Source organism: Muntiacus reevesi, chromosome X (genome assembly GCF_963930625.1).
Source record: "Muntiacus reevesi chromosome X, mMunRee1.1, whole genome shotgun sequence".
Lineage (NCBI taxonomy): Eukaryota > Metazoa > Chordata > Mammalia > Artiodactyla > Cervidae > Muntiacus > Muntiacus reevesi.
Genome location: NC_089271.1, coordinates 146,323,284 through 146,344,229, shown reverse-complemented (window position 1 = coordinate 146,344,229; position 20,946 = coordinate 146,323,284). Strand labels below are relative to the sequence as shown.

The window sequence follows — 20,946 nt, the reverse complement described above, 5'->3', positions numbered from 1 at the left end:
AGTCTATGGGGTTGCAAAGAGTCGGATATGACTGAGCGACTGAACTGAACTGAGTTGAACCTGGGACAGTGACAGTTGATTCTTTCTAAGAACAAAACCACACTCAGGTTCATGTTAAATCTTTAATGTTTATTTTCTCATTGGGTTTTAAACTGGCTTTTCTAGTACTTTTCTTCCTCTCCAAAAAAAAAAAAAAATAGTAATAATGAAATCTTGTTTCGAGTTAGGATAACAATCCATGGGCTTTAGAATTTACCTGTTAAACTACCTTTCACTGTATTCTGACAGCAACCATGTTTAGCTGAATGGAGACTTTTCTGTGACCCACTTCCCAGACCCTCCTGGTCCACCTACTGCTCAGGCAGCCTGGGATGACTTACTCGTCTGCACTTACACTGCTGGAGACCTGTCGGAGCTAATTGATGAATAAGTTAAAGGATCAAGCTTGCTTGGTTTGGGACAAATGACTGCCTTTTTTGGGAGGACATGGGTCGATGAGGGCAAAGCACCTACTTTGCTACAATCTATGCCAACTGGATGGGTTCTGAGCAGTCAGCCTGGACTCCAGGTCTAGACAAGCCAACCTGAATCTACGATGGCTGTAGTCATCTTCCACAAGGGGACAGAGAATGGCGTGTAGGGGATCCAGTCACTGTCATATAGGAAGACAGCCAGGAGTCTGTTCATTTGGGAAAACTATTCAGTCACTGAAGAAGAGCTCCTCCCACAAATGGAATCTCAGGGAAGCCAAGGGTGAGCATTCTTGCAGGGGTTGACAAAACTTACTGCACGTCGAGGTTTCATTCAACCTCACAGTGACCACATGCAGATCAGCTGTTAACTTTGTTTGGATTTCAGACTGCTTTTCCAAGAACTATTGGAAGGTAGTGCTAGTATACAGGAAACATCTCTGTCACTGGCTTCATCTCTCAGGGCTTTTTTTTCCAAATGGATAAGCATGGCAGGGAAAAGTCAGGGCTTATCTTAAGGAGGAATCCGATCAATTGTGGATACCGATGTGCCACAGGAGGAATGGGAAACCCATGTGGCTTTTCTGTAAGAAACATGCCTTAGATCTTAAACACGATTGCTGCTTTGTATCCGATACAGGGGTTTTTCGTGTAATAAAAGAATGCATGTCTACCTTTAAAATATTAAGTAGAGTCAAAAGCCATGTTGAGAAAATATCTGGAAAACTAGACATCTGGGCAAGTAGAGGGAAGTATAGACGTTTAAAATATTTTAAAAAGTTAGTGGTGTGAGGGTTTTGGGAAGAAGAAACTGACGATGACCATGCCACTCGCAGGTGCTGGAGATGGATCCAGAGTGAATTCAAGTGTGTTCCTGAGGCCTTGGATTTCTAGAAGGTGTTTACATGCCATGTGGAGTGGGAGGATCATGCAGTTCATACAGACGGGGATTGTTGCTAATGGCGTGGCTGAGAAGTCTGCCTGATGCCCTGTTGGGCTCACGGGGAGAGTTTAGCCTTGTACCTCTTGGTTGATCTCTTTGTTACTTTCTTCAAGATTTTCTTATCAAACAGTTCTTTTTCCCGGTAATACACAGGTGGCCCTTGCAGGTACTTTGCTTCTGCCTCCTTGTTGTCCAATCCATCCACTGTAGCAATTGAACAAATCATTGCTTCTGGCAGAAGAACTTCCAGAAGGAAGCTCACTGGGTCATCTCTCGTCAGAGCCAGCGCTTTCTTGTCTACGTGTTTGTAGATTTCTCGTAAATGGCTTACCACCACATCCAGCTGATCGTCATCCTCCAGGTATGTTTCAACACAGATCACATACCTCTCTGAATTCCGAAATGATTCCAGCCACTTGGATTCTTTCCTGCCTTTGACGATGTCCAGAAGATGAGAGTCGGCCCCCTTTCTTTTCACAATGAAGTCCACCAGCTTCTGGTTGGCTCGGTCCCGAGCAGCCCTCATCCGGTCAGGGAGGATTCTCTTGCAGTGCCTCTTTGCAGCCACAGAGGTCTCCTCCTCAGAATCTTCCAGGTCAGAATAATTCAACTTGGGGAAATCCATCTGCAGATCCCCTTCTTGGATGGCTTTCCTCATGGGGTAACTGATGTCAGCAGCATAAAAGTCCAGGAAAGAGCCCACAAAAGACCCGCAAGCAAGCCCTTCTCTGTAGCTGGAAATCAGTGAGAAACACCAGTTGACACTTTCCCCGTATACTTTGTTGGCTCTCTTCATTAGCTTTTCTTTGCCAGTATAATCCAGATGCTTCAACCTTCGAAGAGGAACTTGAATGCCACTCTTCTCACAGTTCATCTTGGCCTCAATCAAAAGCACCCTTGCAGTCTGTTGGGTTGGGCTGACACTCTTGACCACGGCTGGCCAAAATGGGTGATTCTGAAACTTAAACCAGACCAGCATTCCTCTCTCAATGGGACATGGCTCCCCTGGGAACACCATGCTTGTCAGCTCTCCTGCTTCCTTGCCCCCGCCCTTCTTGATGGCACTGGTGGGTTTAATAGCCTTTGAGCCAGCTGAGGGTTGAGATTCTTGCCACTCTTCCTCACACCCTGGGGCCTGCAGCTTCCTTTTTCTGTTTGCTAGGTGGAGTGAATAACGCAGGCTCAGGTTAGGGGCACTGCAGGATGCTGCTGAGCCTTCCGAGCTGGAGTTGCAGGTGCCCTCTCCAGGGTCAACATTCCCCGAGGAGGTAGCATGTTCAGGATACACGGCCAGGGACTTTTGGCAGGTGTTGTGCGCTCCCTCTTCCAGAGCCTTGGGCACAGTGGGGATGAAACCCGGTGTAAGTGATGGAAGCACGCATCCACCTCTATCATCTACACCCACCTCCTTCACTGTACAGGGCAAGGACATAACTTTTGAGGCGTCCCCCTTTTCCTTGCCCTCTTTCTCATGGCCATCTTCTGAAAGTGATGGGAAGTTTGGATGCACCCTGGGGCTCTGAGATGACTCTGTTTGCATGTTGCTTGGGATCAGGGCAACGAGTGTGCACACCTGTGACTTGTCACCATATGGGTCATCCTCCCTCTCTGAAGGTACCACGGGTGATTTGGAGCTTTTCCTTTTCCTCACACTCCTCCTTAGGCCCTGATTGGGCTCCTGACGACTTCTACGATGTTGCTTTTGCAGTCTCCTTGGAGACTGCGTCTTGGACTCTGGATCACCCACGACTCTTGCTGGAGTGTAATTTCCATTCTTACTCAGAAGGTCCCAGGCCATTGTAATAGCGCATATGTAGGTCATTTCCTCTTCTTCTGGGGTACTGGGCTCTGGCTGGGCTGCTAGTGAGGTGGTGATAGATTCAATCATGGACAGTTTTAGGGTCTTTATCTTTGTTCTTTTCACTCTGATTTTTTCATCTACTGAGAGTATTTGAACTTCCAGAGAAAGGACCCTTTTTCTCTTCTGTTGTGCTGAGGCTCTGGGTCTGGACAAGACCTTGGCAGGCCAAAAGCGGCCTTTCCAAACGCATAGGACATACTTAGCATCCATCATGATTCAACTAGGGCACCAAGGATTAGTTAGCTGAGGCTGAGGAGTCTGGCCGTCATACCCACAGCTACGGCAGGTCTCCCTTAAACGGTGTGCTTGCCCACACCCTTTGCCTAGGTCTACAAAGAGTTTACAGCTTGTGCAGCCTGTGCTTTCCTGCCCCAATCTTCGAAAGATGCCTGAGGTTGTGCTTTCAATGGCCTATAATGGAGAATACTGGAATATGGAAAAGAAGAAAAGAGTCAGAACAGGTTGGGGGGAGGGGGATAAGCCTTTTGTGAAAGTGGGAGGCTTGGCCAAAGAGCATTAATGAGAGAGAAAGCAAGGAAGTATTAAGACTGTTTATCCATGCACCTAGAGGTTAGAGACATGGCAGTTACGTGGGGGAGAAAATACCAAATGTACTGGAGGAGTTTTATAAGTCCTCCAAACCCAACACCTTGCCTTATTTGTTACTGTGTGTGTGTTAGTCGCTCAGTCCCATCCGACTATTTGTGACCCCAAGGACTGTAGCCCACCAGGCTCTTCAATCCATGGAATTCTCCAGGCAAGAATACTGGAGTGGGTTGCCATTCCCATCTTCAGGGGATCTTCCTGACCCAGGGATAAAACCATTATCTTCTGCACTGCAGGCAGATTTTTTGCCATCTGAGCTACCAGGAAAGCCCTATTTGTTACTACTGTGCATGAAAGGGCAATTGTGTGGGGAGACGGGCATATCATGACTGGGACCTTGTTTGTGTCACTGGACATCCTGTAACTTGTGTATTCCTTGGGGCCAATTCCAGGAGAATGTTTCACTTTTTCTTTCCTAGGGAGCCAGTGCCCCACAGCCTGTGCACCCAGGGGAGCCAGAGGTGATCATCAGCATACAGATATATTGGGTGTCAGCACATTGCTATTTTAAATAGCATTAGCTTGGAATCCAGAGGTGCATAGAGAACTGATTCCAGATGAAATGCTTAGGAAAACGGGGAGGGCTTACCCTGGGCATGTTGATCTTGGCAGGTGTGCTTCTGGAACTGGATCTGTTGATTCCCAGACTCGAACTGCACGTCTGGCAGACACTTTGCCCTGCTTGGTGCTTCTGATGTGCACAGAGTTCTCTCAGAGGTCAAATAGCATCAACTGTACAGACCCAGGTTATAAGCACCTCCAAAGTGTATCTAGAAAATGCAAAAGCACATAGGAAATTTAAGCCACTGAACCAAGGATTAGTTCATCATGCTTCCTTCCCCAAGTCTGGAATGCATGCCACTCTGAAACAGAAATGTTAGTTAAATCTCACTTATAATGTGGGAGTCACATTTTTCCCTTCTGTTGCATTTTGAAATACTTCCATGGTAAGCTACTGACTTTCTGCCACCCCTCCTGTCTCAGAGGAGTGGGGACGACCAGCTAGAGACTTCATCTCCCCTGAATACATAGGTTTAGTAGGAACAGCCACAAAAGACCCTGAATTGCCAAAGCAAGCTTGAGACAGACGGGTTGAATAGCCAAAGAAACCTTGAGAAAGGAGCCTCAGAATCAGGCTCCCTGATTTCAGACGACACTACAAAGCTATGGTCATCAAACAAGTATGGTACTGGCATGAAAATGGAAACACAGATCAGTGGAACAGAAGACAGAGCCCTGAACAGATAGCCTTAGTAGTTCATCTGCCCTGAACACATAGCTTTAGTAGGAACAGCCACAAAAGACCCTGAATCACCAAAGCAACCTTGAGAAAGGGGCCTCAGGAATCAGGCTCCCTGATTTCAGATGACACTACAAAGCTATGGTCATCAAACAGGTATGCTACTAGCATGAAAACAGACACACAGACCAGTGGAACAAAAGACAGAGCCCAGAAATACAGCCCCATGCATATGGTCAATTCATGTATGACAAAAGAGGCAAGGGTAGAGTGTCACTGAATATCACCAAATCCGTGTGCCCAACACAGAGCAAGGCCAAACAATATTCAAAACATTGGAGTTTGGAACAGAGAAAGGTTTATTACAAGGCCATGCATGGAGATGGGTGGCTCATGCCCTATAAACCCCAATGTTACTGAAAGCTTTCATCAAAGCCCTTTTAAAAGCACTAGTTGAAGGAGGGACATGGTTAGTTGTTATGAACTTCTTGTTGTCAGAGCCTCTGTTCTTGAGGTCAGGTCATGGTCAGATGAGGTGTTCCTATAAATCTCTACCAAATAAATGTTATTCTCTGTCCTGATAAGAAAAGGCAATGTCCCAAGGAGCAACGTTCACCCTCCAAGGTCCCGGGCCTGGCTAAGAGGAGGCAGAGCTCAGCTGGTAGCTCCCTCAGGGCCAAGTCCCCAGACCCTCCTCACCTGTCATCACTGAAGGAGCCAGGTGCCCAACCCATGTGGCCCCTCAGGCTCCTCAGGACTCCCCAAGGGGGAGAGAGCAGGCCCCACAAACAGCAACCCAGACTGACTGCCACTGCTATAGGGTCAAAGAGATAGGGACAGGGGAGAGGTTCACTGCTTGCCTCAAAGACTAGTGGGGGGCCTTGGTGAGGGCTCTGGAGCCGTACAGGACACAGCCCCCAGCCTGTTCTCTGGGGTGCCAGCTAAGGTCAGGTGAGCTCGAGGGCCTCAGGGAGAAGGCGCAGATCTGCCTTTTACCTCACTCTCCACTTCACCGACCACCACTCCCCTGTTGTCTGACCCGTCGCTAAGCGTCCTTTCTTAACAGTTGGTAGCTTGTGGGCGGTGCCCACTGCTGCATTGTCCAATGGCTGAGCAGGACCACTAACTGTCGTTCATTGATAATTGGTTGCCAGTGGGCTCCACCCACGATGACCCTGACCAATGACTGAGCAGGAACACTAACTGTCCTTCATTGACAGTTGGTTGCCAGTGGGCAGGGCCCACTGTGAACCAACCAATGACTCAGCAGGACCCATTGCCTGGTAAAGGGTGTGGAGTAATAATGCAGAGCAACGGCTGCTGTGCTAGGGGCTGAGCTCACTGTGTTCTGTTACAATTCTCCCCTTTTCTTTGATTCTCCTCAGTCTTGAGGATAACACACGAGTATGTTTAGACTTGGCAGAGGAACTTGTGTTTAGGGTGTCTGGGTTTCAACCTCCAATTCTAGTTCATTCTTCCCCAAGTCTTTCAGCGAATGTGGCAACAACCTGTCTAGTTGTTTCCTGTTGAAGTGGGGCATAGTCATACCTTGATTGGGGAATTGATACCAAGTTATAAATACTCCCAAGTTCCAAGTCCTCAATTCGAGTTTTATATAAGAAAGATTTTGTATAAAGAATTCAGGACAATGAGCCTGAAAACCAGCCTGGATCTGAATGCAGGAGAATAAGCCTGAAAACCAGTCTGGGGAGGCGTGTTGTCTGGTAGCCAGACTTGCAGAAGTATAATATACCAAATTATTTTAGGTCATGAGTAACTTGAGGGGCATGGCTTCTGAATATCTGCAGAACATAGATCAAAATCAGTAATATTCCAGACAGAGACCCTAACCATTATAATCATATACACCAGTTGACTGAGGAACCAATCCTTCCGTTATTCTCATCAAAGTGATAAGGTGCCAGAACTGGGGTAAGAACAACACATGTCTCAAAGACCCTGGTAAAATGGTATTTGGTAATGGAGGGCCGTCCTCTTTTTGCTCTAAAGGCGTCACCGTTTGCCCTGAGTTGCTTACTTTTTCTTATTTGACCTTCATGCCCCCAAGGGATTGTTCTCAACGGAACTGTGTTATTTCAAGGGGCAACGTAAGCAACCCTTGGTTTTAGGCTTTCATTGTATTTTATGAAAACCAGGTTTTTCCAAAGCCAGTACTTCATAACTCACTTAATTAAGCAGCTAACAGTTCCTCTTTCACTGTTCATTCCTAAATACCAGCATATAGCACAGTCAAAATCCCCTCTCCCTTCAAGGGTGAGTGTCACTGTAAGACTGTCTTGTCACTCTGCTGATTCTGCTGCAGACAGCCTTAGGGTCCATTGTGGCTGCCAGCAAGAGAGAAGATTTGCTTCTCCTACCAGTTTGATGAAAATTTCTTAACCTAATTCAGTGATATATCTGACCTATGCTTGTTTAAAAGGCCTGCCTACGAATTTGCTTGAAGAATAAGCAGTTTTGCAAAGCACAGATTAACTGTCTATTAAAGACTTAAAAGGTGAGGTTGGAGTTCCACCAGTCCACGAGCTTCTGTCGGCTCCGCGCGGGGCAGGGGGCGGGCCGGGCACCCTGGGGCGCGGAGGAGCACTCTAGCTTCACTCTTCTTCCCCCCCAACTTCACACTCCTGGGCGCCCTCAAACCAGTTCACGCTGCTGCCCACGCTCCCTCTTTTCTCGCCCCCCAGCAAACTTTTGGTCCCTCCCTCGCCCCTCGCCCCTTACTCGTCGTGGCTCGGCCGGCCGCGCCGCCCCGAGGGCTCCTCCGGATCTGCCAGTCTGCAGCTCGGACCATTAGAGGATTCAGAAACATGTCGACCACACTTCTGTCCGCCTTCTACGATATCGACTTCTTGTGCAAGACGGAGAAATCCCTGGCCAACCTCAGTCTGAACATGCTGGACAAGAAGGCGGTGTGGACACCCGTGGCCACCACCCCCAGCTCGGGCTTCACGCCGGGCTTCCTCCGACGGCACTCGGCCAGCAACTGCAGGCTGTCGCCCACCCCGCGCCTAGCCCCGGCAGTTGCTCGCCCAAGTTCCCGGGCGCGGCTAACGGTAGCGCGACGCCCGGCGGCTCGGCCTCCTACGGCACCCTCAAGGAGCCGTCGGGGGGCGGCGGCACCGCCCTGCTGAACAAGGAGAACAAATTCCGGGACCGCTAGTTCAGCGAGAATGGGGAGCGCAGCCAGCACCTCCTGCACCTGCAGCAACAGCAGAAGGGGGGCGGCGGCTCCCAGATCAATTCGACCCGCTACAAAACTGAGCTGTGCCGACCCTTCGAGGAGAGTGGCAACTGCAAGTACGGCGAGAAGTGCCAGTTCGCGCAAGGCTTCCACGAGCTGCGCAGCCTGACGCGACACCCCAAGTACAAGACCGAGCTGTGCCGCACCTTCTACACCATCGGCTTCTGCCCCTCCGGGGACTTGCACGCCTTCGGCGCCCGCGACACGCTGCACCTAGGCTTCCCGCGGGAACCGCGGCCCAAGCTGCACCATAGCCTCAGCTTCTCGGGCTTCCTGTCGGTCCACCACCAGCCTCCTGGGGGCCTAGAGTCGCCCCTGCTCCTAGACAGCCCCACGTCGCGCACGCCGCCGCCGCCCTCCTGCTCCTCGGCCTCGTCTTGCTCGTCGTCCGCTTAGTCCTGCTCCTCGGCCTCGGCAGCCTCCACGCCCTCCGGCGCCCCGACGTGCTGCGCCTCTGCTGCGGCGGCGGTCGCGGCCGCGCTGCTGTTCGGCACCGGGGGCGCCGAGGACCTGCTCGCCCCCGGCGCTCCCTGCGCAACCTGCTCGTCGGCCTCGTGCGGCAACAACGCCTTCGCCTTCGGCCCGGAGCTCAGCAGCCTCATCACACCGCTCGCCATCCAGACCCACAACTTCGCCGCCGTGGCTGCCGCCGCCTCCTATCGCAGCCAGCAGCAGCAGCAGCAGCAGCAGCAGGGCCTGGTGCCCCCCGCGCAGCCCCCGGCGCCGCCCAGGGCGCCCCTCCCTGCCAGCGCCGCCGCGCCGCCCTCGCCGCCCTTCAGCTTCCAGCTGCTACGCCGCCTGTCCGAGTCGCCGGTGTTCGACGCACCCCCCAGCCCCCCAGACTCGCTGTCGGACCGCGACAGCTACTTGAGCGGCTCCCTGAGCTTCGGCAACCTCAGCGGCTCTGAGTCCCCCGGCCTTGACCCGGGTCGCCGCCTGCCCATCTTCAGCCGCCTCTCCATCTCCGACGACTGAGGCAAGAGGGCGCCAGTGAGGAGGAGGAAGGGAAGGCCGTTCTGGGGGTGTTGGAGAGCGCCCCTGCTTAGGGGCAGGGGGGCACAGGAGTGTGGGGGGTAACATCGGCCACAAGCAGACTGCAGGCTGTGTCGAGCACTTGGACTCGAACTTGAGTGCCGGGAGGGGCCCCCACCCCTCCCCTTTCGGTTCCCTCTTCGTTTTTTGTTTTATTATTATTATTATTATTATTTTTATTATTATTACGAAGTTTCATTCTTGTTGAGCGGGGAGAAAAGCCAACGAACTTTTTGTATTGATGAACAAAAGACTCACAACAGAGCAGTTGTGATGCGAATAGAACAAAAAACCAAACAACAAACTTTTTTAGGTCTCCGATGAGTTTGGGATTTTAGGAAAAATCAACCCAGCACCAGCAGCTATCAACCACCATTCCATATCTTCCCTTGAAAAGCATTAGTTACAGTCCAGATGTCGGGACTCTTATCTTGAGAGAAGTTCCTAATTGTTCGTCCCAGACCAGTGTAAACAAACCAGCCAACCACCGCCTTGCTAAACCTATAAGCTTTTAGAATCCAATATTCTGCCAAGAATATGCCTTGATAGTAGACCTCAGCTCCATAGGTGTTTTGTTTTTTAACAAAGTTATATATGTCTGGGAAAAAAAAAACCTTGCAATCCAAAGTTTCATACTGGTTACTGGTTTCATTGCTACCACTTAGGGGATGTTTAATTTAGAACCATTTTGTCTGCTCTTTCTGGAAGCCTTGGGCAGAGCTTAGTTCATAATTGTTGGGAAATAACTGCTGAATTTTTAGCTGTTTTGAGTTGATTCGCACCACTGCATCACAACTCAATATGAAAAAAACTATTTAACTTATTTATTATCTTGTGAAAAGTATACATTGAAAATTTTATTCATACTGTATTTATCAAGTATGATGAAAGGCAATAGATATATATTCTTTTATTATGTTAAGTTATGATTGCCATTATTAATCGGCAAAATGTGGAGTGTATGTTCTTTTCACAGTAATATATGCCTTTTGTAACTTCACATGGTTATTTTATTGTAAATGAGTAAAAAAAATCTTAATTTAAGAGATTGTATGTACTATTTATTTCATTAATTTCTTTCCTTGTTAATGTAAATTTTGAAAGATTGCGTGATTTCTTTACAGAAATCTATCTTGATGCTGTGGAAGTAGTTTGAGGAATATCTTATGAGTTTTTCTTAGAATGCATAATGGTTGTAGCCCATCCAACTTTAAAAGAAAAAAATGACCACATTGCAATCAGGCTTACATGTGGCATGCTTTTCTCATTCCAACTTTATAAATTAGCAAAAGATGTTTTTTGTTTGCTTATTCCACCAGTTCTACTGTGACATACTCTGCACATAAAGACATGTAGCAATAATGGTGGGGGGGTAATCTCACAGTGCCTTTGGAAGGGCCAGAACTTGCCTTAAATTTTCCTCAACCAAATAAGTATTTTGTCTATTACTGCTTGAGAGAATCTGAATGTAGGATGGGTTCAATTGCACAAAAGGAGAAGATTTTTACCACTTTTTTTTTATATAGATATAAAGTGAAGAGGCCACCTCTTAGTGCTAAAATGGTATGTAGTACATGAATATGCCTTGTTTAATTACAGAAAATTCCAAAACTTGTACTATTTTTTCTCCCCGTGTGGAAAGGCAAGAATGCTTTTCTGGACAGCAGCTGAATGAGCAGTAGCTTTAGTTTGTACGTAGGTACAGTTGGAGCACTATGTATGTATGTATTGTGGACTACTTTGACAGAAGTAGGTATTTTGAATGTAACAAGGTTAAGTCAACTTGAGTTGTAATACATTTGAGGAATCAGTTCACTACAAATTGTGACTGTAAACATTGTACTGTAAATGTTTTGTAGTTTTCCCCCAATAAAACTTCTGGGGAAAAAAAAAAGGCGAGGTTGAAGATCTGGTCACAATGTGTTGACAAAGAAGCTGAATCAAGTTGCTGTGGTAGAACCAGAATTATGACTGATAGATTGTACCAGGACATATAGTAAACTTTACCTATACAGTATAATCTTGGAAGGCTTATCACCCTTTGAAAATACTTCCCATGTAATTCAACATATCAAAGGAAACTAATTCAATATTCTTCCTTCAGATGCCTTAAAGGCTCCCTAAAGAACCTTAAAGTCAGCTGGAAGTCAAAAGGAATTTAATTAAAATTTGACATTTGGGAAGTTAGTCAAAAAGTCTCAAAATACTTGGTCAAATAAGATCATTGGTCACTGTAAGACAATGCAAATATAATCTAAAGGTTACATGAAATTATGGCACAAGATCTGGCACTCAATAAATACTTAATAAATGGATGACTGAAGGATACATGCAGTGAGATTAGTTAATACTGCCGTCACCTACATCTTCACTAGCAATCTTGTAAACTAACTGAGCCCAGATTCCTCCAAGTTGCTCCCCGTGATGTGGATCTTTGCTCAATGGTTGAAAGTTTTGGAGGAAATCTGAAATGCTCATGACTATAGGTTCAAAGGAACCTCCTCTGAAAATCCATGTTGGTATTAGCTCATCTTGGGAAATAAAATCTCCTTTAAGCAACAGCATTTTTCTCTAGTGCTGGCTGCATGGAAACTGTCCAGCAGTGTAAGTGTCTGAAGCAGTGCTTATTCTGGCAACAAAGGTGAAATCCTTAATGGGCAGATCATAGGCAACTGTTTTCTGACAAGGAGGCACATGTCAAAACTGTATGTCAGGAGGATACTACTGAGCTATAATGCTGAAGTTGATCTCTTTGGGAAATTTGTTTAAGCCATAGCAATGACTGCCCTTTTAAAGCAAAACAAAAACAGAAACAAAAACAAAAAACAGCATCTGGCATCAAGTCTGCAATTCCAAACATCTCATGCACTGCAAGATTTATTCCTCGCCCAATGCTTGTTTTTATCTATTATAAATTTTTTTATGTTCATGAGTTCTTTTTATTTCATTTATTTTTATTAGTTGGAGGCTAATTACTTTACAGTATTGTAGTGGTTTTTGCCATACATTGACATGAATCAGCCATGGATTTACATGTATTCCCCATCCCGATCCCCCCTCCCACTTCCCTCTCTACCCGATCCCTCTGGGTCTTCCCAGTGCACCAGGCCCGAGCACTTGTCTCATGCATCCAACCTAGGCTCTTTTACACATGCAGAAAATTTGAAAGAAGAAAGCAAAATCATCCACTATTGAAAGAGAGTCAGCATTAAAATCTAGAGAATTTCCCTCATCATTTTTCTATGAATATTTTACCATAATTATGTTTGTGTATTACATGTAAAGAGTTTTCACTCTGAGTTTTCCAAATTTAATGTGATAGCAGTTCTCCATGGTTTTCTGCAAATTATCCAGATATTAGTGAGATCCATTTACCAAAGTTTAATCTAATCTCAGCCTGACCATTCATAAAACTCCTTTTTTTTTTACTCAAAACATATATCCTACTTTCCTACTATATACTGATAATTTTTTTCTTTATTCTTAGTAGCTTTAATTACATACTTAGATTCAAATCCTCAACTCTTAAACACCTTAATTTTTAGTGAAAACTAAGACACAAGTAATTGTGAACTGTTTGTCATACAAGTATTTTCTGATTGGAAACTTATGCTTTAGTTTTCCTCTCCTAAGAAGGCAGAGGTTGGTAAACTTAGATTGTCCAGCAACCAAAGTTCCAATATTTTATCCTATTTGACGTGTGACTCAGATAGTTAATGAATTCTTGCCATTTAACTTGGATCACTTTCAAGTTACCAAAATCTGGAGAAAGCTATTTTAGGTAGACTTAATATTTCATCATATCAAGTTATTGATATTTTCTTGCTGACACATTTGCAACAGATATAAGGTCTTATTTGATCTCTAACAAACCTAGGTACAACAGTTGTGTTACATTTAGAAAACCAACAAACTTAAGCTAGCTTCAATACCAGATATCAATTAGGTACTGAATATTACCCACATCAAGAAGTTTGACATTCATTTTGGTCAATTTTCTAAATATTAGGAAGTATTTAATTTGTAAGTGCTGTTAGTTTTGAGTCAGTTAAGTGGTGCTCATTTTCGTGTTAACTCAGAAGGATTATTACCCAAAATGGTCCCATTCTGGAGAATGCACCTCAAGGGGCTGCATTCAGGAAACAAATTTGAGTTTCCCATAGCCAGCACACTTACACACAAGACAAATACAAACACACAAAAACCTAATTACTAATTAGGTTTAATTACTAATTACTACAGGGCAAAAACCTAATTACTGCAGGGCAAAAACAAAAGGGTGAAGGTTCAACAATTTCCTCTACTTTTTCAAACAAAGATTCCTCTTATTAAAAACAAACAATGTGAAAATGGAAAGGCAGAGAATCATAACCACACGTGTCATGGCAATTTACCCAGCAAACACAAAGCCAAAAAGAACAGTGGGGGAAAGTTAAATGTACTTAGTTAACTTCATGCTTTCTCCTGGAAATATGTTTATTTTCTCAGTGTCAGAATTCTGAAAAAAATGTTTTCATCAAGCCAACTTTTTCCCAACTGCATGTGCAGGAAGAGCCAGTTTTGGAATTTCAAATGTTTCATCTTAACCAATTTTTCCCCTCACTATAGTCTAAAGAAGATAGTGGTCATGCAGTGTTAAAAAAAAATCATCTTTCTGATACCCTAGGGTGACTATAGGATGGAACAGAGCTCTGATTATCACAGCAGGTATTATCAAATACAGAACAAACAAATGTAATGCAAAACAAGCTTGAGTGACTTACCCTAGGTGACATCAAATCTGGACCATAGTTCTGGACATCTCTATGCTCCAAACAGCCTCTTGTATTGGGGGGTGGGGAGCAGCTGGGGCCTGTCAGGGAGAGTCCCTCCTAGTTACATAGAGCAAAATAAACTTAGGCAGGTCTGCTAGAAACTTGGGAAGCAGCTGCCTCTGGTCAAAGTCAGTTTGCCATGGGCACAGATTTACTGCTGAGCTTGCCATAAATGGAGAAAGAAGGGGAGAGTCTCAGGAATCAGGCTCCATGATTTCAGATGACACTACAAAGCTATGGTCATCAAACAGGTATGGTATTGGCACGAAAACAGATACAGACCAGTGGAACAGAAGAGGGAGCCTAGAAACAGAGCCCGGTGCATATGGTCAATTCATCTACGTCATAGGAGGCAAGGGCACATGACAGGGAAAAGATGGCCTGTTCAACAGGTGCTGTTGGAGAAACTGGACAGCTACATGCAAAAGGATCAAACTGGACCATTTCCTTACACAAAAATGCATTAATTGTATGGCCTGAAACGATAAAACTCCTAGAAGGAAACACAAGCCATAAGCTCTTTGACATTGGGAATGACAGTGATGTTTCTGGATAGAGGCCAAAAGCAAAAGCAATGAATCAAAAGTCCCAAGGATGTAATGTACAGGATGGGAGATACAGTCAACCACATTGTAATAACTCTGCATGGTGGCAGGAGGTAGCTAGATTTGTCATTGGGATCATGGAGTAATGTATAAAACACAGAATTACTATGTCCAGCACCTGAAATGAATATAATACTGTGTGTCACATGTAATTCAATAAAGGTTATTTAATAGCAGCAGTGTGCATGTGCTTATGGGTGTGTGTGTGTGTGTGTGTGTGTGTGTGTGTGTGTGTACCAAACATGGGAACCATAGCGTTTGCTTGTGTGTTTTCTTGGGCTTCTAAACTAATACTGAGTGGACTTTCACAGACTCTGAAACATGCAGAGACCAGAAACTGTTTGCGGGGTACATCTGTCGAAACATTGGGCTGGATGAAGCACAAGCTAGAATCAAAATTGCTGGGAGAAATATCAATCACCTCAGATATGCAGATGACACCACCCTTAAGGCAGAAAACGAAGAGGAACTGAGGAGCCTCTTTGTGAAAGTGAAAGAGGAGAGTGAAAAAGCCAGCTTAAAACTCAACATTCAAAAAACAAAGATCATGGCATCTGGTCCCATCACATCATGGCAAATAGATGGGGAAACAATGGAAATAGTGACAGACTTTATTTTCCTGGGCACCAAAGTCACTGCAGATGGTGACTGCAGCCATAAAATTAAAGACACTTTCTCCTTGGAAGAAAAGCTATGACCAACCTAGACAGCATATTATAAAGCTAAGGCATTACTTTGTCAACAACAGTCCGTCCAGTCAAAGATATGGTTTTTCCTGTAGTCATATATGGATGTGAGAGTTGGACCACAGGGAAGACTGAGTGCTAAGGAACTGATGCTTTTGAACTATGCCAACGGATGCCAAAGAACTATGATGTTGGAGAAGACTCCTGAGAGTCCCTTGGACCGCAAGGAGACCAAACTAGTCAATCCTAAAGGAAATCCTTTATTGGAAGGACTGGTGCTGAAGCTGAGGCTGCAATAGTTTGGCCACCTGATGCGAAGAGCCAATTCTTTTTTTTTTTTTTTAATTTTTAAATTTTTAAATTTTTTATTTTTCAGTGGATTTTGTCATACATTGATATGAATCAGCCATAGAGTTAAACGTATTCCCCATCCCGGTCCCCCATCCCACCTTCCTCTCCATCCAATTCCTCTGGGTCTTGAGAAGACCCTGATGCTGGGAAAGATTGAAGGCAGGAGGAGAAGGGGAAAACAGAGGACAAGATGGTTGGATGGCATCACCGACTCAAGGGATATGAGTTTGAGCAAACTCCAGGAGATGGTGAAGGACAGGGAAACCTGGCATGCTGCAGTCCATGGGATGGCAAAGAGTCCGACACAACTGAGTGATTGAACAACAACGATAACAAGACAGCGTAGATACTCATTCTCAGAAGGGTGGTGTATGGGATTCCCACAGAGTTCCCTTGCATCCATATACACACACCTGCTCATGTTGGCTGGGGCCACCTTTCTTCCCTCAAGAGCACACTTGATCACCGTTTCCTGTGAATGCCTACTTTTCATGCCATTTTCCCAACTCTCTTAAAGCATGGATGCCCTGATGTTCAAAATATTTGCTTACATAAATTTCAACTATTTAGATGCATGCAATGCAGAAGACACAGTTGTTGTCTCAGTCTCTCTCGTCACACGCAGAAATACACTGTTAGTAGGTCCTCCTTCTCTGTGCACATTGTAGAAACATTGATTAATGTTCATCTACAGATTTTAGCTCATCCATTATCAGTAGCTAGTGCTGTGTTCATGACAGGAGCTCTCATTTCCCTAATAGAGCCATGTGTGTATGACTTTGTTCACACATACTACTCATAGATCTAACATGAAGTAGATCACACAGACATACTTTGGGCATCATCAGAACAAACTTATTCCTGGTCGAGGTTTCGAGTCTTGTGTTCCAGGGAACTCTGTGTTCTGGTTCTCAGAGCACAGGTGTCATGTGGCGACACAGAGGAAAAGGGAGAAGGAGAAACAGGAGACTGAGCCACTGCAGTCTCCCTGCATTGGGATCTCCCAGCCCATCACACAAACTCAGGGATGGCTGAGTCACCTCAGCCCCAACCAGTGAGCTCCCCATACCACAAGACACACATACATGCACTTACACACACTTTCTCTCTCTCAGCATGACATTAGAGACCTAAGATACCCGATATGGTTGCATATCATCCATGCTCTCTGCTTTGATACATGCATGCACATGATTCTGCTTCCAGGATAGATGTTATCCTCAGCTCCTTCCAGTTTGTGATTTTAAAAGGACACTTGGGAAAATCTAAAGTGATGCTCACAGTCCTAAAATAGCAAAACTATTCAGCACCATTAAACCAATCACCTAAGAACACTTATTGTAGGCATATCAGTCCAAGGACTCTAGAATTTTTATTCTAGCTATACCTGTGCTGTATACTAAAAAGTTTCTAAAAATTGTACTACTTACTTCAGTATTCTCTCGTATTTACTTTTGTGCACATTCTTTCAAGAATGAAACACTTTCTTTGAGTGCTTTCAGTGGACAACCAGGATGCCAACTGTAGTTGTTTTTTTCTGATTACTACAGCAACGTTCCTTAAGAGGGGCCATCTGAAGGGAAGGGTGTTAGGTGAAAATATTGCACATTAAATGTCCCTCCCACCATATGCTTTGTCACATTGCCCAAACACCTTCCATTCAAGTTTGGTTTACAGACATGCAGAAAATTTTCCTTTCATATTTTGCACTAACTGGAGTGCAAGACTCTTACAGGTAAGATGGATGATAAATGACAACTAGATAGATAGATAATGACTTGTCAATATGGATCACCTTATGAACAGGAGGAACTATGTGTTAACAATAGAAATTTGAACTAACCTTTAAAGTAGCCTGAATTTTCAGAGGGCTTGGGAAAATGAAAATGCATCCAATGTTTCAGTTCACAGTCAAATCAAACGTGCCTGCAGACACAGAATGCACAGAGGACAACAGACCAGAGGCTGTATTGACAGCCACCCTGCTGCCAGAACTTCATTGTCAGTTTCAGACCATGGAGAAGTAAAGCCCTCAAATGCACAAGCTTCAAGTTCCCAGGTCCCGGTACTCCTTTTGTTTCATTCCAGTTGTGCCTTAGGCGAGGGACCCAAGAATATGATGGCACAGGGCTTTTATTTCTCCAGTCAACAAGCCTGATGCTATACAACTTACCAGAGGACATGAAAGACGCGTAAATGCAGTGAAAAAGTCTAGAAAGGCAAACAGATGTGTCAGGACATGGTTCCATCAGAAAGAGAAGAGGAGCAAGGACGGAAGTGTGTGGTGAGGGAAGACATTATTTTTCAAATCACTTTGTAAGTCAATATGGGGATCACACATTTAAATGTCCACAGGCACCAAAATCTTAATTTTATAAAGATGCTGAGGAGATAGGAAAGGAATAGGAAACATTAGACAATGTGAACAAACAGAAAGCAAATGTAGAAAACGATTCCATACCATTGCATAGAATGCAACGAGGATACATTTGAAATGTTTGGCAGGTCTTCTGAGGTACATTTTTATTCAGAAAAGGAAATATTCACTTTAAAAATATGTGTACATCTAGCCACACGAGAGATGTTCAATTGAAGAGAGAGAGGGGGTACAGAACATGCATACAGAAGGGGCAAAGAGCCGACAATTTCACAAACAGAAAATTTCCAACGTGGAGGAAAATGTCACCTCAATGTGCCAAACTCCAAGCATAATACGTTCAAACACACACACACACACTCACACACACACACACACTCATACACACATGCATGTGCACACACACATGAGACATGCAAATACACACACAAGCACTGACAGTAAAGCTTTACAAAACCAAAGCAAAAGGAAAGACCTTAAAAAACAAAGACAGCACAACTCATCTGATTATTAGGCAGGGTCCACTTATTATTTTCATTAGAGAGAACTTGATAGAATTATCTGGAGCCCCCACCCCCAGAAAAAGGAAGCAACAGGACCAGAAGGAGGGCACCCTGGTAGGAAGATTGGAGCACTTGTCTTTCTGGAAAAAACTCTGGAAGATACGTCAGCTCCTAGAACCCATGACCTTAGAAGAGGAGGCCTCAGAGCTTGGGCTCAGACTTCTGAGGAAAGGGGCTGTTCAGCTCTGTGATGTTCTTAAGGAGGTCAGGGGAAGGGTGCATGAAACTAAGACCCCTCCCAGTGACGATGGGAAAAACCAATAAGCCTGCACCACAGGGTCAGGTTCTGAGGGGGTCCCTTCTACCCTGTCCTCCCCATCAACCCCCCCTGGGGCCCATACCCCTTAGGAGAGAGTTCCCAAGTTTGCTCATGTTGGTCTTTCTGTGGGCAGCCATGGAGACAGCCCTTGGAGTTTGGAGGTGAGCCACATTATGGACCAGTTGCTCCTACTGAAGTCACACATCCCTGTCTCTGTTGTGCAAAAGGGCAGTCATGGGGGTGACCCTGAGAGGAGCAGGAACAGACAGGAAGGTAGAGCCAGTTGTCTTGCTTCCAGACCACCTGTCACCCTCCACCAACCCTGCTGGCCAACCCTCCCGGGAAGCCAGATGGCAGAGTGAAAATGGGGTTGGCAGAACCCCATGTCAGCACCACTCAGCAGCACACAGGGCTGAAGCTGAGAAGCGTGGACATCCTTTACCTGGAGCCTGCTTCTCCTGAAAGCACTTCCCTACCTTGATGAAAACGGCAACAGTATATCCTGTAAATGCTGCTGCAAAGACCTGACTCATTGGAAAAGACCATGATGCTGGCAAAGATTGAAGGCAGGAGAAGGGAACGACAGAGGACGAGATGATTGGATGGCATCACCGACTCAATGGACATGAGTTTGAGCAAGCTCCGGGAGTTGGTGATGGACAGGGAAGCCTGACGTGCTGCAGTCCATTGGGTCGCAAAGAGTCGGACGTGACTGAGTGACTGAACTGAACTGATATCCTATAAATGCTCTGTTTTCTCTAGGAACAAAGAAGACACCCCCAAAACGTAACATCAGCAGCATCCATTTCCAAACATACCACGACCAAAAGCAAACAAAAAAAGCCTACCCCAGTCTTTTAAGAAGGAGCTTGTGTTCATGCTTCCATAATAAAGAAGGAGCCACTTCACTGCTTTTAATCCAGTTTACTTAACCATAATTAGTGGTGTGCTACAACTAAATTTGCCTTTTAGAGAACATGTTTCTTGTTTTGCCTGTGTCAGCTACTCAGGGTATGGAGCTGATGATGTCCTCCCCTGGGCTATGCAAAGTTACCTTAGATCTTTCCATCCTGCTCATCTGTTCCGTTTGCTGACTTCAAATTTTCTCCTGCATATCATACACATCAAAACACTTCACTCTCAGTAGGTGTAAATGATGAGCAAACTGAAGATCTTTAAGAGCTCAGGCAACAGACACCCACTGTGAAGCAAAGGTGTAGGATGAGAAGTGTTTGGGGATGCCTGCTTTCAGGGACTCGGGTGACAATGTCCTCACACAATGGGTGTGACATGACATGGGGTGGGGTATGACAGGTTACTTGGGCATCTTAGCCCCCCACAAAAGGAGGAACTGCCATGCTCTCTTATAAATCAGGAGGGATCAGAGCTCTTAATATCCAAGTAAAGATCTCACCACCGGCACCACGCACCACACACCACACACACACACACAACTCACATTGAGAGCAGACACTGACTACTGTCCATGTCTCTACGCTTCCTCCAACTCTCTAGTCAGTTTTCTTGTGAAATGCTTCTGCCTCCAGGAGAGTGGCCTACCCTGGTTGTCATGGAAACAAGAATGCCATCATAATGTTCTCTGTGCTGTTAGCTTTCTGTGGAAACCAGGAAGGATCAATACATCAGATGCAGAGTATTGGTCTCCTTTTTAGACAGTGACCCCGCAGATAATCCAATGAATGAATGAATGAATGAACGAATGAACTACCAGACTATTGGACTATTAGAGACAGCATCTTCATGGAATAGACAGTGGGGGACAGGAATTGTCACCAAATGGGTTGTGGGTGGAGTAAAGTGAAAGCACAAGAGCTTCTGTTTCCATTGAGACACATACTCTTAGGATGCAGGTCCCATTA

At 45.3% G+C, this 20,946-nt stretch overlaps 1 protein-coding gene and 1 pseudogene across 1 annotated transcript; one reads left to right on the top strand and one right to left on the bottom strand.

Moving 5' to 3' along the window:
* Positions 1–1,468: 1,468 nt before the first annotated feature.
* LOC136154756 (PWWP domain-containing DNA repair factor 3B-like) lies at positions 1,469–7,947 on the bottom strand. The gene is made up of 3 exons (XM_065916913.1): positions 7,860–7,947; positions 4,470–4,571; positions 1,469–3,450 (listed from the first exon to the last, which is right to left on the bottom strand). Exons 1-3 carry the CDS (start codon positions 7,945–7,947, stop codon positions 1,469–1,471), a joined length of 2,172 nt encoding a protein of 723 aa, XP_065772985.1.
* LOC136153269 (mRNA decay activator protein ZFP36L2 pseudogene) overlaps positions 7,819–20,946 on the top strand; it is a 164,430-nt pseudogene continuing 151,302 nt past the window's right edge.

Bases quoted from the DNA above. Each gene is read 5' to 3' on its own strand.
- LOC136154756 (XM_065916913.1), bottom strand. From the start codon at position 7,947: ATGTTTCTGAATCCTCTAATGGTCCGAGCTGCAGACTGGCAGATCCGG. The intron at 4,572-7,859 runs GTAAGGGGCGAG...TGTGCACATCAG, and splicing joins GGCCGGCCGAGCCACGACGA to AAGCACCAAGCAGGGCAAAG. The intron at 3,451-4,469 runs GTAAGCCCTCCC...GCGTTTGGAAAG, and splicing joins CCAAGATCAACATGCCCAGG to GCCGCTTTTGGCCTGCCAAG.